Source organism: Leuresthes tenuis, unplaced genomic scaffold, assembly GCF_036924035.1.
Source record: "Leuresthes tenuis unplaced genomic scaffold, fLeuTen1.0.hap1 SCAF_3, whole genome shotgun sequence".
NCBI classification, from domain to species: Eukaryota; Metazoa; Chordata; class Actinopteri; order Atheriniformes; family Atherinopsidae; genus Leuresthes; species Leuresthes tenuis.
In genome coordinates this window covers 29,946,253-29,962,122 of record NW_027325357.1, presented here as the reverse complement: position 1 = coordinate 29,962,122, position 15,870 = coordinate 29,946,253, and the positions used below count along the sequence as shown (strand labels likewise).

General features: G+C 38.8%; 1 protein-coding gene across 4 annotated transcripts in view; it reads right to left on the bottom strand.

Moving 5' to 3' along the window:
* The window catches only part of hdac11 (histone deacetylase 11), a 35,965-nt gene extending 24,823 nt beyond the window's left edge, over positions 1–11,142 (bottom strand). For 2 of the 4 annotated variants that reach the window (XM_072382937.1, XM_072382938.1), the window contains exons 1-5: positions 10,949–11,142; positions 10,271–10,419; positions 8,281–8,381; positions 5,986–6,102; positions 1,535–1,577 (exon numbers count right to left, since the gene is read on the bottom strand). In XM_072382937.1, coding sequence (XP_072239038.1) covers positions 1,535–1,577; positions 5,986–6,102; positions 8,281–8,381; positions 10,271–10,419; positions 10,949–11,100 — 562 coding nt within the window. In that variant the 5' untranslated portion in view covers positions 11,101–11,142. Of the gene's footprint in view, positions 1–1,534; positions 1,578–5,985; positions 6,103–8,280; positions 8,382–10,270; positions 10,420–10,512; positions 10,570–10,948 lie in introns of all 4 variants that reach the window. The other 2 variants (XM_072382939.1, XM_072382940.1) reach the window with 2 other exon arrangements.
* Positions 11,143–15,870: the final 4,728 nt, after the last annotated feature.

Sequence of the window (15,870 nt, the reverse complement as noted above, 5' to 3'; positions counted from 1 at the left end):
TAAAAATGTTCTGTTACAAGTTGAAAAGCTCAAAGAATTTCACGTGAAGTGATTTGCTGATTAGGTTGGACAATTTCTGATCGAACAATAACTTAAAGTTTTCCTTTGTGCGCCCACACTGGTTTTTCTCAGGGCCATTGAAAAAAAGCACCCGCTGTGTTTCACAACTCAGTTTTATGTTTTTGTCGGTTCATTAAATTAACTTTTTATGTTCAGTAAATACATCAAGTCATTAGCAACTGAGCAATATACAACATCCAGCATCCAGGAGTACAATTATCAACTCCCTGTTTTTTCTCAAACTATTTGTCATCATTCCTCTGGTGTATAAAAGGAAAAAAGTAAACTGTGTTTTTAATACTGTTGTAATACTGTTGCAGTTGCCCTTGTTCGCTTTCTAATTTGAAGATTTAAAAAAGTTTTGTAACCTTCTCTTTGGTCAAACTTTTATGGATTATAGCTGGTGACTTTTTGGAGCAGCGCACTCTCCGTACCTGCCACTTTCCACAATGTTATCACCACTTGTCACTACACATTTGCTTTGTGTACACCAGTGACCAGTTGATTAAGCTGGCACTACCGAATATGGCAATCTGCACAACAGTGGGGGTCTAAGAAATCTGGAGGCAGACATAAAGAAGATGCACAGGAGGAAGAGGTGACATGAGTTGGAGCCAGACAACCAAGACCTGTAACGATTCTGTCTTCCTTTGCCCCCCACCCCCAAATTTTTTGAGGGTGTTGCGCGCATCAAATTTTTACTATTGTTTATATTTTCTATGATATACTGAAGGTGATCAGTGAAAACACCTAAAATCACTTATTTGGACTTGCGTCCAATACCAAATTACAGATTTGGGATTTTTGTCCATTTAAAAATTTAAATGGAAGTTTTAAAAATGTAAAAATTATATTTGTGTATACAAGATGTGATGTGGCCAGATGCGATTATGACACAAGATAGAAAACACAAAATAATACATTAAAATCAATCATTTCTTCCATTTGTATATTCCACTGGCTGGGTTAGCTTTGGGAAAAGGAAAGAGGTGATAAAACATTACTTAATATTCAAACTTGGGCCCTCCACCTCAGTTCCATAAGCAAAAGAGAGGTGGTGCAGCAGTGGTGTTCCAGCGAGCTGCGAGTTTAAAGGAAAACACAGAGCAAAGCTGTTATTCCAAAATGGTTATGTTTTTAAGCACAAATAAAAAAACATCCACACTTCTTGTGAGCATTCCTATTGTGCCCAGTAAGTGGGAGCGTGTGTAGGCCAGTGGTGCCTTGTCAGGCAAAGACTTGCACACAGATAGAGAGCAGAGTGGAGGAGTGCTTTTAAACAGCTTGCCTCAAAGAACCTGTGTGCTGCTATTTGCTAGAGCCCAAAGAAATATTGAGGAATACAGAAGAATGCTAAATAAATATTATAGAATGACAATCAAATGCATTTCGCAGGAGAGAAGGTTGGATACTGACAAAAGTGGTGAGCTTTCCCATGTTGAATTTATAAAGACTCGACTGGAAACTCACTTACCGACATTTATGGCCCATCCTCGATCAACTGCCAGTTTTCCCGCCTGTGGAAGACACAGTATTTCAGCTCAGCAGTCTGTACTGACATGTAGAAAGTATCGGTATGACCATGCATGAGTGATGCAACATTTTTGTTTATGAAATAAAAGTTACTTTAAATTGAAACAACACAATGCACCAACAATAATCAAACATGATTTACAGACATTTTAAACTGGTGGTTTATTCGTAAGAGCTTGAATAAAGACAACTGGACTTCTTCTTAGATCTTGAAGATGTTTCACCTGTCATCAAAATGGCTTCTTTAGTTCTAAACTAGATGCCGGAGAGTATCAGCTTATAAGCAGAGAGGGTCGTTAAAGTCACATGTCACTGAACCCCCCTGACCAATATGCATGTTGTTTGAGTCATTATCACCTATGAATTGTCTACTTGTTTTTATATTTGGTTCAGATATGTGCACGACACCTGGGTCAAGATCCAAACTCAAGAAGAGGAGGCTTTCACCGACCACATCAACTTAGTGGACAGCAACATCAAGTTTACGAGGGAGAATGCAAAAGACCAGAAGCTGCCTTTTTTTTTTATAACTGTGCTGTGCACAGTGAAGAGGATGGAAGTCTTAACAGAAAAAGGTTTACAGAAAAACTCACACATACAGACCACTACCTGCTTTTAAACTCACATCATCCACTAGAACACAAACTGGCTGGACAGAGAAGACGGTTTGAGAGAGGAGTCAAGGAAGCCATCTACATGGAAAAAACATCTTTGAACAGAGGAGGTTGTCTCAGGTATCACCTTCCCAGTACCTACAATGCAGCATAGTCTCTCCTCCCCAAGCTGCTTCACAACCAGTCACACCTTGGATCCTGTGACAAAAACTCGCCCTTTCAGACAGGTAGACAATTCGTAGTGATAATGACTCAAACAACACTCATATTGGTCAGGAGGTTCAGAGACACGTGACTTTTACTACCCTCTCTGCTACCCTCTAAGCTGACCCTCCACACCATCTAGTTTAGAACTGAAGAAGCCTTTCAGATGAGAGGTGAAACATGTTCAAGATCCAGTTGCCTTAATTCAAGCTATAATGATTACCATGACCTGGATGACTGAGAATCTTCATAAATATACTGGTTTATTGAAAACCAGAGCAACTGTTAATCTATTTTTTGTGCCCTTTTGTTGTTTAAAATTTACTTTGCAAATCCCTCTGCTCTCCTGTCATCTCACCTGCAGGGTAATATTAAAAGGTTGAAGAGTTTCAAATAACTGTCGATGTGTCCATCAGAGAGCTGTCACAATATCCTGGAATGAATTAAAGGAACCTGCCAAGCCTCACTATGTCAGGGACCTCAAAGTGGAAGTCAAACAAATGTTTGAAGAAACAGTTGTGGGAGCACAATTATAAGATTTTTCTCTAAGACAGAGATATGAGAAGATAAATATCAGAATCGTGACTGTGTTTAGTAAAGAGATCAAGTTATGATATGGTTAGCACAGCCACCACACGCGGAGAGAGGGCTGCCCTGGCTCGTTGTCAAGCAGAAAATAACTTCCTTTAACTCTTTTTATGAACTTGCAGCTAACAGTGTAATAAATAATCGACTGGGACTCTTTAATTTACCCTAGATACCTTAATGTACAGTGCAAGTGTAGTGAGTTTTTCCAGCTTTGACAATTTCACATGTCACAGGGAGGTTATATCATGGGGCCTGTAATGAGATTGTAACTACTATATTGCAAAACCTCATAAGGCACACTGTAGCCGAGCAGCATAGAGCCGATAGATAAACTCCTGCCCAGAAAGAAACTGTTGACAAACAGATCCATCTATCCAGTTATTACATGCCGGAAACATGAAAGAGTCATGGTTGTACTTGCCAAAGTTCAACTAAATTATATAATAATTACTTCATTGTGCTCTCTGTCAGGCATTGTTGTTTTCCTCCTCCAGGTTTCCACTCTCATGTCCCCTCACCCCATCTCTAATTGGCCTTTGCTCCTGAGGACCCCTCAATCGCCTACTCCCCGCTGACTCTACTAAGTCTCTGGGAGATGTCTGTGAGCCTCACAAACCACACGTTAGGGATTGGTGACCACCTTTTAAACTTTGATTTGCCTAAGATCTGAGCCATTGATCTGTGACTGCCAAACCCTCTCTGCAGAATGAAAATTTGACTCAAAATCTTGTGAAGTATACCTGGCTTTAAACATTTTTTTTCCTGTAATTGTCAAATAATCAAGAGACATTGTGAAAATATCTGAAGTCAGCATTAGATTGGGCGAGTTGAAAAAGGCTTTCTATTCCATAGGATGCTTATCTACAACCCTACGTTAACAATAGAGTTAGCATACTTCCAAGTTCTGAGGGATTTCTCATATAATATCACTGAATGTTTTAATTTTTTCCTACAAATTCATCGCTTTAATTCCGATGTGCATGACGATATATGGTGAAGGTTTGTTGCTTTACTGGCTCATTCTCTTAAGAAGGCATTGAATGTTTATCTAAAATACTCCAGGAATAAAGAACTTTGTTCTGAACCTTCAAACGACCACAGTGTCCTCAATGACTTATAGACAAAGTGTAATCAGATGATATATTACAGAGTGGAAGCTTCTCTGGTCAAAGACAGGTAAAGATTTCCCTCTTTGATGCAAAAGTTTCTTGTCTACTATGTACACCAGGAGTCAAGTGTATAGTAGAGCTGATGGGAAGAGATATGAGCTGGGGAAATTGTGCGTAAATGCCAATATGGCTCACTGGAAAATGAATAACACCACTCATTAGCATGTATGCTCACACTCTGGCTATGGCTCTAACACTCCACTCTGTCTGATGGAGACAAGGACAAGAAACGAATGAAATGAACATCTAGCATGAGACCAAATCTGATATTATTTGTAAATATATCAAGTAGATGTGCAAAAACTAAACAATGTCTTGTTTACAGAATTGCCATAATCTGACTCACATTCAAGTCTACAGCGAACTGTCATTTTAACCAATATCGTGTAACCAACAACCAGTACTGCATCCTTGATGTCCAAACAAAAACAACATGGACACCATAATCAAAAGGAGCAAGAAGTTCCAGATAAAAGACAGCTCATATCATGCACACCACTTTGGGAGCTCGTTTCCATCTAATCCCTGATACTTAGTGGCTGATGAGTAATTTGTGATATCCCTTGGTCAACCACAGCAAATCTGTATGAATCAACCAATTTTACAGAGTGACCACCTTTTTAGATTGTGTGGTCTAAACCTAAAAAAAAAGAAAAAAGATAAACCTTTAAAGACCAGCAGGTTTGCTGTTATCAACAACATTCATTTAACTTAATTCCAACTCCAGCTACTGCCTCCAATTATCATCTGCAAGTTTCAGACAGAATTAGAGGGATAAAATGAGCTCTAAATACAGTAGTACTTAATTCCTACTTTAATGTCAAGCTGGGTCACTAACTGACACAGAACTACCTTCAATGTCCAACACAGTCAGGTGTAAACCGAAAGCTCCTTTTTAGCACCCTATTAAACCTTGGTATGTCATGTTGTACATCCCCAAGCCAACCACGAGTTCTGGTAAAGAACTCTTTTTCTCTTTTGTATCCACCACTGCGTACTGCAGGGTTTTGTCCACGGCCCACTCCTGTTCTTTTTTTTTTTTTCCCCAAACTTCATGACATCTATCAAATGCTTTTAAATTTAAAGAGCAATCGAGTCTTGTCTGGCTAGTGCAGAATGCATCTCTACCACTGCAAGAAATGTTTCATTGTTTCATTTTTTAAAATAAGGAAATCCTTACTTTACCTCACTGTAAAATTATAAACATATTTGAAGTGTTTGGGTGTTTAAAACAAATGTGAATGTTTTACAGCATTAACTGAACACAACTGACAAGCACCGGCCTTTCTTAAGCTTTAAATGTCACCTAAGAGCAAGACAGACAGGTTTTCTCTGCATACTCTGGCTTGTTCCCACAGTCCAAAAGCCTGTAAACTCAACTGGTAACTCCTAATTGACCGTAGGTGTAAATGATGGTGAGCGTAGTTGTTTGTCTCATTTGTCTTTACGCCTTCTGTGCAACTGACTGGCTACACGTCCAGGCTGTACCTCACCCCTCACCAGGTGGTGGCTGTGGATGTGTGTACTTGGAGCCAGTCAGATTTGAGCATAAGCAGACAGCTTCCACTAAACAATAGCTCTAAACTTGAAATTATTTTGCCTTCAAGAGCTTCTAAAATCCATTTCTAAAAACATCTCGTGCGAGAAGTTGGCATGCAGAGTAGTTTGGGAAATGCTGGACTGGGGGTGTGAAGAAATTCTAAACTAGTTTGATAAAAATGACTTTTTCCTTTAACAAATGAGGGTGAGTAGCAGGAAGATGGACAAAAAATGTGAATATTATAAGCAGAAGGAATGCAAAACTTTTTGATATTTACCATTATTGTTCCTCCTGTTTGTGTTCGTAAAGGCCTCAACACCTTCCGCTGAACCAGGAAATTTGGCAGAAACATGACAGGTGGGATTTCTGTGATTGTTGCCACCACTAGAGACCACTACAACGAAACACAATGCATTTAGTTCTAACCGTATTTTCTATGAAAGACAAATATTTAGAGGAATAATCAGTTGCTTGTTTGTTTTTTTAAGGGAACTTTTGTGAAGTGCTTCTAAGTAATCAGTGTCTTACAAACAGTAGCCAGTAATCAGCAAGCTCTCAGTTAGGAAAGCAGGGAGGACTTCTGATGGGGGAGCCAAGCTAGCTGCTAATCAGAACAGGGACTGGAGAAGAACACATTTTTACCATCTAAAACAACTTCAAAAATATCAATGCGGCTCAAGCAAATGCTTTATCATGAATTTTTAGACTGGTCCACTATTGCATCAGTTACTCTCACTGCAGGACGTTGGTGCTGGAACAATGACTGCTAACGTGGGTCCAGTCCACATAAATGATGAAAAAGTGAAGCAAAAATTTATTTTTAGGTTTGAGTTGTCTTAGATGGCAAAACATTTGCTCTTGTCCTGTACCTGCTCTGAGTAGCTGATACCTTAGCTCCACCATAACTTTCCAACTCTCTTGCCTGTGTGAGTTTGTTCATTCAAGTACATACACACTATCGTGCTCACCAGTGTTAGCCCTTTACATCGACTTGGTACTCTCCTCCTCTTTGTGATGAAATATTGTTTCCACATGGAAAGTGCGAAGCAGAAAACACACCATAGTGCATAGCATTCTGCAATTAGTATCAACAAGAAGCAAGACTGCACAACCACCAGTCACCACATTATGGGCTATGGAGACTTTAACCAGAAGTTCCATATTGTAACTTTTTTTCTTTTCTTAAAAACTTGGAAATATATATTTTAACCACTGATTTTTTTAAAGCAGCAAAACAACATTGGGAGTGGGTGGGCTGCCATATAAAAGGCTTTCTGATCACACTGAGTCTAAACCTTCTGTAAAGTCCTAAATTTCAAACGACCCAGCAAACCGCCACAGGTGGAAAGGAAGTGATACAAAAATTTGCACTGCCTTAAAGATTACATAAACTAAAGAAACATCAGACTGTACTGACAAAAATGAAAACGAAATTGTCTCAACCTATGTTTTGTTTGAGGAAAAAAATACATTTACAGTATCCTATCTTCAATCAAAATACACTGCTCAGCCCTATTCTATAAATATTACAAGGTACCACAAATGGACCTAAGTACTCTAAATTGAACAGAAAGTCATTCAATATATATAATTCTATTTTTCTTTTTCAATGGTTTGCAAGTGTTCCAGAATTCTTCCAGTGGCCTCAGCTTTGAGCTTTGACATGAAAACAGAACTGCGCAGAACAATGCAAACCCACAGCAGATAGCTCAAGTACCTCTACTGAGGCTTCCATCATTAGGTTGTGCACACAGCAAAAGTCTTTGAGAATGACCCAATGACTGTTATTGGCTTCACCTTCCCATACTTTGTTACTTTGATGATGCCTTATGTCAGCTCCTCCATCACAATTTGAAAAGAAATATGTGACCGGTTGGCTCACATGAATATCATCACTTGTGAAAACTTTCAACTTTAATAGGAGTTACATCAGTTCCAGTGACTCAGTTCTTCTGTGTGCTTCATGTGATACAAAGAAGAAGCGTTGATGACGCTATGCTGTCACAGTGAAGCCGATTTCACACATGAATCACAGGATATTTTCAGGACATAATTTGATCCGGTCCAGGCTTTCTGCTGGATCTGCACTCCCCAGCTGTAAATGCAAGAGGGGAACATGTGGGGCAACAGGTATGTAGAGCGTGCAGGAGGCAGTACGAGATGCAGAATACTGTGTGCACTGTGAAAATCATTGTATTCTATACAACACATAGAGAATTGCAGATGTGGCTCTTTTTTGAGTTAATAGGAGTCCTGTATGCATCTGTATGTATCCACGATAGCAGAGAGCGAGCATAAAGCAGCATTGAGGACCGCAGAAAGGAGAAACTCACCAGCGCTGACACACACACGCACAGCAGCTTGAAATGTTCCGGAATATTTACTGACATATTCATAAAGATTATCTCATTCGCTGATGTTCCAGAGATTTTACAAGGGGAGCTGGGTGGAAAATTTCTTCACGAAGTCCGGAGTGAATGTTACAGACATCTGCGTTGTGTGTCAGCCTGTGTGTGAAAAGGGCTTGAGAGATGCACAAAAGGTTAAAAGTTCTGAAGGAAAACAATGTTACCTTTAGTCTGTTGAGGTAGCGTTTGGTGTGAACCACCTGCAAATCCTCTTCGGTTGCCTCGCGGGCTTCCACAATTTTCCCATTAGTGATGAACTGTTCCTCTGAGACACAGTCAAATAGGTCTGTTATGCTTTAGAATGCCAAATGAAGCATGGCTAGATAGCAGACGTATGAGGTAAACCTAGATAAGATAAGAGTTTTTATCTGGTTTTATTTTTTTGCTGCAACATTTGCTAAAATAAATTGTTTTCAAGTTGAAAAAAAATTGTGTCCAGGCATGCAACAACTTACAAATGTATCTATTACTTGTCCTCTGTTAATAATATGAGGATGTCACTAAACTAAGTAAACATTCATTTTATAGGAAAATTACAGTATCTTCAATCACGCCCCCCCATCTTTTAGACTTTAATAGTAACAAAAAAAATTAGGAACTGTATGCTTTTGTTCTTGACAGGGCTCGGGTTGTTACTGTGAGACATGCAAAGCAAAATGAAGACAAGTCCCAAAGAGACAGATGTATGTGAAGTGTGCCTCCAACTAAAAGTCTGGCTCAGGAATCTCACAGGAGTTGAGTTGTTGCATGAAAATAACAGTGCACACCTTGACTGAGAATAAGGAGTGTTGGAGTTCAGGAATAGTGCAGTGGCTTACACTGCAAAATATCTAAAAAAAAACACTTACAATACACTTTTTTGTTTCTTTTAAAGTCAGGTCAACAAAAGTATGCACCACAGGGCGGAGAGTACCTTTGTTTCAATGTCATCTGTATCCTAACATCATCATCCAGTATCAGTTCATAGCAACTCCAACCATTTGTATGCAAGCATGTCCAGCACAAACAGTTCCATCAAGCCACAATTAGTGTGGCGTAACAACAAGAACATTGTCTTATATGGTTCAAGGTGTGTTGAAGTATAAAGGTGATCATAGCAAATACAGACTTTCAAGCCCATTTTACCTTTAATAAATCAGTGCATCTATTTCCTGTTGCAATAAATACAGAAATGAAGGGCAGCTCAAGGCCTCTGCACAGTACAGTATGAATTTGTGCAGTGATACATTTTTTAAACTATTTTTTTTGGGGGGGGGGGTCCACCTGAAACGCAGTGGTCCAAATCAGTTAATTTTGAATGTGAACCTTTCCTCAGTAAGCAGATGCTCAGTTCCTCACTTGTGTCCTTAGCTTCTGATGCTTTTGTTTCTTCATTAATCTGTAAATGATGTCTTCTACAACCACTGGCAAAAAGTATAGAATTATACCTCTTGGATGATGTTGATTCATTTGTTTTTTCCTTTGTTTTTGTTTTTTGTAAATAAATAAATTAGTAAAGATCTGCAAAGTTGATCTGTCAACTGCTGTTTAAAGGAAGTTGGAACCTGACTATTTGTTTTTCATTCGTGAAGTTCATGCCTCAAAGAAGCTGTCATTCAAGCTGTCATAAAAGCACAATACTAATAAACTTGCAGTACTGACATCTAACAATTTTCTTCCTCTACTAAATATGTAAAAATAAATGGAAAAAAATGCTTTTTTTCTTAATCTTCTTTTGAGATATGTTTTACAAAGCCAGAATGTTCAGCTGTTAAATGCAATGTGTCTGTGTCAAACCCGGAATATATATTTTTTTACATCAAAATATAGGAACGAACATCCTCCCAGAGCAGTGATTTGATCATTTTTTTTACCAGAGGCTGTAAATGCAACCTGACCACAGCTTTCTGTGAAGTCATGTAAGACGGCCGGCAACTGTTTTCCCTTCACCCTGAAACCCACTGTGGCTCCCGCTCCCATCAGGAGTTTTCTTTAATTATATGTGCTCTATTGCTACTACTATTGCTCTTCTGCCTTTAAACCCTCTCCAGGAACTACAACTCATCCCATCATTATTTATTTTCTCATCTCCACGTCAGTTTGCCACTTATATTCAATCTGAGGTCTTTCATATACATTTGCCAAAGGAGATCTCCTCATTTGTCTGTCTCCTACCTTTTAAGAAGTGTATGACTTTCCCCCATTTTCCGGAATCAAATGGATGGAGCTTTTCAAGGCCCATGAAGGTGATGTTGTAGTCTGGGTGGTACACAATGGGCAGACATGCCTGAGGGATGCTGGCATACAAATCAGTGTGGTGAAAGCTGAAACAAGAATGTCAAAAATCTTACTGAGTTATTTTCCCAGTGATAACGTGTACTATTGGTTGTAACAAGCGAGTTGTTTGTGCTTCTTACTCCTTCTTTGTATCATCATTTTCTGTGAGGGACATGATTTTCAGACATTGCTATCATCTGGAGGGGGGGGGCAAATTACCAAATTAGATTGAAAAATTCCACTGCTGCAAATATCAACTGTTTTACAAAACAAAAAATACATCGAATTGAAAACACACCTAAAATGTCGTTTTCAAATGTTTTCATAACTTGAGTAAAAAGGGTCAATTCCTCGCGCGTGCGCATAGAGGTGTGTTCATTTTCATATACGCAACGGTTTAAGTAAATATCTAGCAAACACACACAGCCAGCCAGCATGTATATGTAGGCCCTTTTGGTTATAACGACCTGCTCTGCTCGATTTTGACCGTTCAACATAAAAGCTACGCCACAGCCGCGCTATGAAAAAGTCCAGAACTGTTTCCGAGTACAGAAACCAGCAACCGATGTAACTCACCTGCTACTCCGGTACAACGCAGGTCGTCGAACAGATACTGAAAATAAGCACTCACAGTGCGGTTGTCTGTGGTAGTTCTCCACTACAGAATTAAACTTGGGCTGTTTGACAGTAGCTTGGCAGAATAACGTCTTTTCATGATAGTGTTTCATTGACAGTGTGCTTCTTATTCCCTCCTGCGTCACCACTACGTAGAGTGCGTACGTCGTAAATGCGTAAGATCCGTTTTCGCTTTTACAGTGACACCAGCTGCGCTGTTTGCGTACAGGGACATTTAAAGCAGAACAAACATTGAGATGATGTTATGCCTTCACATACGATGTTCTTTTTGTCATTGAAAACCTTTACTCACGTGGAATTTACCACGTAATGGTTGTAAACAACCTCCCTTTACGAAAACCCATTTTCTTACAAATAGATTTGTGTATCCGTTTAACTGAAAGACAGACTTTTATCAAACTATCAACTGAAGTAGGAATAGTAGTTGTGATCAGCGGCGGCACCAGAAAATTATTATTGGAGGGGCAATGGGGGGACGTGATTCTTTTTAGAAGGTGCTAGTGAATTCTGACCCAACAAACACCAACAAATAATACTATAATATATATAAATTTACTGTTCCCATGCTAATACACTACATATTGTGAATTGCAAGTTACTAAATGTTTATCATAGAACAAGCATATTTTACAAGTTGTATTAGTGAACGAACAAATGCCAAACAACAAGCACAAACAAACAATAAAACTCATAGCCACCACAGAGAACATCTGTGGATTTACAAAATAGTGTAACTAATAGTGTAATAAAAGCATCAGTGAATAAAATGTAGACCTTATATGATGACTATATAAAGTACATACATATATATATATATATATATATATATATATACACTTTTCAAACTTATTAGAAAAACGTTTTGTATTTATATATATTTATTTTATATATATTTTAATATTACTGGAATAGCCAAGAGGGCTATGGACCAACTTTGTTTATAATTCAAATATATAGACAAAAAAACATCTGATAAATAATGCGAATGTAAAATAAAACCAACCTCCTAGCCTATTTTATTACATTCACACCCTCACACCTTAATAACACGTTTCCATAGTAGAATGAATGTTTAGTTAGCCTAGATAGCTAGCATGGTGTGGGTAGTTAGCTACTACTTACTCTCTGGGTGGTGAAATAACTTTTGATGTCTCTTTTCTTTTTTTATGAAATTTTCTATTTGCTTTCATGATTTTGTGGCGTCAAACCGTCAATCCAGCATTTTACAACAACTCTGCCACAAAGCGCGTCTCCTCGTCGGGAGCAGTCACGAGAGGGGCTGACCTTCAGCTAATCAAATGCCTGCTAACCAGCTGAGTGAAACTGACACCCCACCCACGTAAAAAATTAAAGCAAATAGACTGAATGGTTAGTGCTCCGTTTGTGCAGGTTTGTACCGTTAAAACTGTCGTTTGTGCTGCTTTGGTTTCTGAGATATTATGAATTATAATTTTGGCAGGTGACGTCACCATCCCTCCATGTTGCTCCAAAACAAACCAGAGTGGTTTACTTTTTAGTGCTCCATTTGTGCAGGTTTGTGCCGTTAAAAGTGTCTTTGTGCTGTTTTGGTTTCTGAGATATTGTCAATTACAATTTCGGCAGGTGACGTCACCATCCCCCCATGTTGGTATGAGGCAGTACTGTGAAGAGCAGTGTTTTGAGAGGTAAACCCGACCTCAACTGGATCTTTTCATACATCGTAAGCAGCTCTGCCCTCTGTGAATATATTTTTGTGGTCACACCATCTGTAGCAATGGTTTTCAACAGCTGCAAGACTGGGTTGTCACTGTCATCTCTGACAACATTTTGAAATGCTGAGCTGTCACAGAAAGCACAGAATAAGCACTGACAAAAAGCATCCAATGCTCTGAATACATGAGCACTGAGATTGAGTTCAGCTTCAACAGTGGCTGAGCTTGCTGTTAGGTTGCTGCTTTTGAAGAGGGGGGGGGGCATTACTCCTGTCCAAAGTGGTAAGTAACTGGCAAATCTTATTATACGTGGAACAATCTCAGGGAGGAAATGGATGTTATCCCTATTCCCATTGGCTGCAGCGAGTGACCTGCTCTCCTCGCATATGTTTGATACCCAGTCTCGTAGGTTAGTCTGGATCTCATCAGGATCCACTTGATGCACTTCCTTTGTGTGTTCAGCTGTAATGATGATGGAGTCTTCTGTGATCTGGGTTTTTAGATATTTTTTGCACCTCTCTGATTCGAGAAGTACTCCAGAACTATCATCACCCTCTGCTTCACTGAGGGCCACAACAGTGATGGCATGTATTAGTTTTTTTTGCATGGCCCAGGGACTGTGATTTAAGCAGCTTTGTTATTGCCCTCACAAAGAAGTCTTTGACATGGTGCAACTTGTTTTTCAGGCAGTCCCACTGGCAGATCATCTTTATGCAGTGTGCAACATCAACCCTGATAAAACAAGGAAGAAGTTTTGCAGACTGGTTCCCCAGTAGCACACAGAAGCATTCGTTGATGTATGTCTTCAGAACGGGGTAAGGAGTGAAGGCCTTTACCAGAGCACCAAGAATAGCCAGGGAAAAGTCATTCACGGCTTCCTTTGGTGCAGCAGCATCTGTACGAAGCCATTCTGTCAGACATGTTGCAATTGCGTTAATGTCGTGTCTCTCTGACAGCATTTCCACAACTGGAACTTTGATAGGAAAGGTTTAAGACCCTGCTTGCTCCCCCCAATATTGACAATAACTGATCAGACCAAACAGAAAACCACATCGATAACTAAAATTAGCAATTAGTCACAATTAGTGATTGCCAGGCATGCTGTGAAAATGACCCAACAGAACCTGTGGGGTTTTCCTCTGTTGGTAGCACTTGCTAGTAGAAAGGGGTACCTTTCTGTGTGGAGTTTGCATGTTCTCCCCATGTATCTCTCTGGGTACTCTAACTTCCAAAAAACATGTTAAGTTAATTGGTGACTCTAAAGTTGCCCTTGGAATGAGTGTAAGTGTGGCTGGTTGTTTGTCTTGTTTCTCTGTGTGGCCCTATGATGGACTGGCGACCTGTCCATGGTGTACCCCGCCTCACACCCAATGAGAGCTGGGATAAGTTTCAAACCTCTGCGACCCTAAATTGGATTAAGTGGGTATAGAAAATGGATGGATGTTACTGACAATACTATTGTCATGTTGACCCACTTTTTAGATTTATTTTCCTGAGAAAAGCTTTTTTCAGAACAATCTAAAATGAAAAGTTTGAGTTTGTACCAGATTTTTCAGTCTTTCAAAGAAACAAAAAAAAAAGAAAGAAAAATAAATAAATACAAAAATAGACAGGGCAGTCACTACCGACCTGTCTCAGCATCACAGTGGGAGGCATAGACTAACTTCCCCTGCGGAGAACTGGTTTCTATGTGTCAAGTCTGCCTGACAGACACATAAGTAAATCATGTTCTGCTGCAGTGTCTGAATCAGTCCTGAGATGACTCTAGGTTTCAGGCTTGTATGACAGCGTATCTAGAACAAAACCACACCTAAAACCCAAAAACAATAAAACAAAGCTGTATTCGGTAAAGGACCATCTTCATAGTAACAAGAATGACATTTAATTATTTAAATTTTTAATGTCTTTTTTGTATTTATTTAGTTTATGTAAACACTTATTTAAACTATAGCTTACAACTGCTAATTATGAAGTTATCCCATGGTGTCCTCAGCCTTTGTAGCATTTTACAATAGTTTTGTTATTGTTTGGTACACCTGTTGGAATGGTTGGGACTTTTGAGCAATATACACTTATGTATCAACATTAAGAGTAGAGAATGTGTAGAATGGTTGATTTAGTTATATACTATATAGTGTGATTTATATTACACTATATACATGTATTAGAAATATTTGTTATTTGATGCATTACCAAGTTTGCAGTATTTACATTTTTTTTTGTATGGAGTTAACCTGCTTGTGATTTTCGGACAAGGAAGAGTCTACCAGATCTGTACTGACAATGTTGTGCCGTAAAATTAAAACACAGGATGCAACTATTTTGTAATAATTTAAAACCAATAATTGATTTGATTTTAAAGTAGCACAGAGACCACATAAATGTTGAATCAGTTTGGTCATTAATATATTTGTTCTTCCACCAGCAATTACAGTATAGCAATATCCATACAATTTAAAATAATCCAATTAAAGCTTTCATATGAAAACTAAATCATGTGTGACCGTATTAAAGTCATCATTTTAATGCATGTTTTCTAATATTTTCCGTTGATAATACCATACACATTTACATGTACATGCCTACTACTATATATCTATAAACGGAGTGCATACTATGACTCTTAACTGCCAAGTTGATTGACTTTTAAACTCCTACCATTTCTAATTACTATTTTTTCGTAGGCTGCTGTTACACAATTTTCTTTTCCCCTAAAGGGAGTATTACAATTTGCATCTTAGTGTGTGATAATGTGCTCCTCTTTTAAATGAATTATGTGTGCATATATCTGTATGTACATATCTTGCCACAAAGCAATATGAATTCACACACTAAAGATTTTATCACTTCAACCAGGGCGGCAATGGACAGTACCTTGCAGTTCCTATGAATGGGACTGTAAGCCTGCCTTTTAATGAATGAAGAGGCAGATGTCAAAAAATAGTTTTATATATTAATGCATGTATACCAGAATCTACACTGATAAGCTGTCTCTGACTTGAGAAAAGCTGTGGTACCTCCTGGCTGGCAGTCATAGAGCAATCTACAGTGCTCAACAGTGGGGTAATTGTGCCCTTTCTGTGGCCTTTGATGTATTTGTAGCTCCTGCTTGTTCCCTTTGCTGCTTTGCAGATTGTCAGTACAGTTTATTGTTGTGATTTTGGAATGATG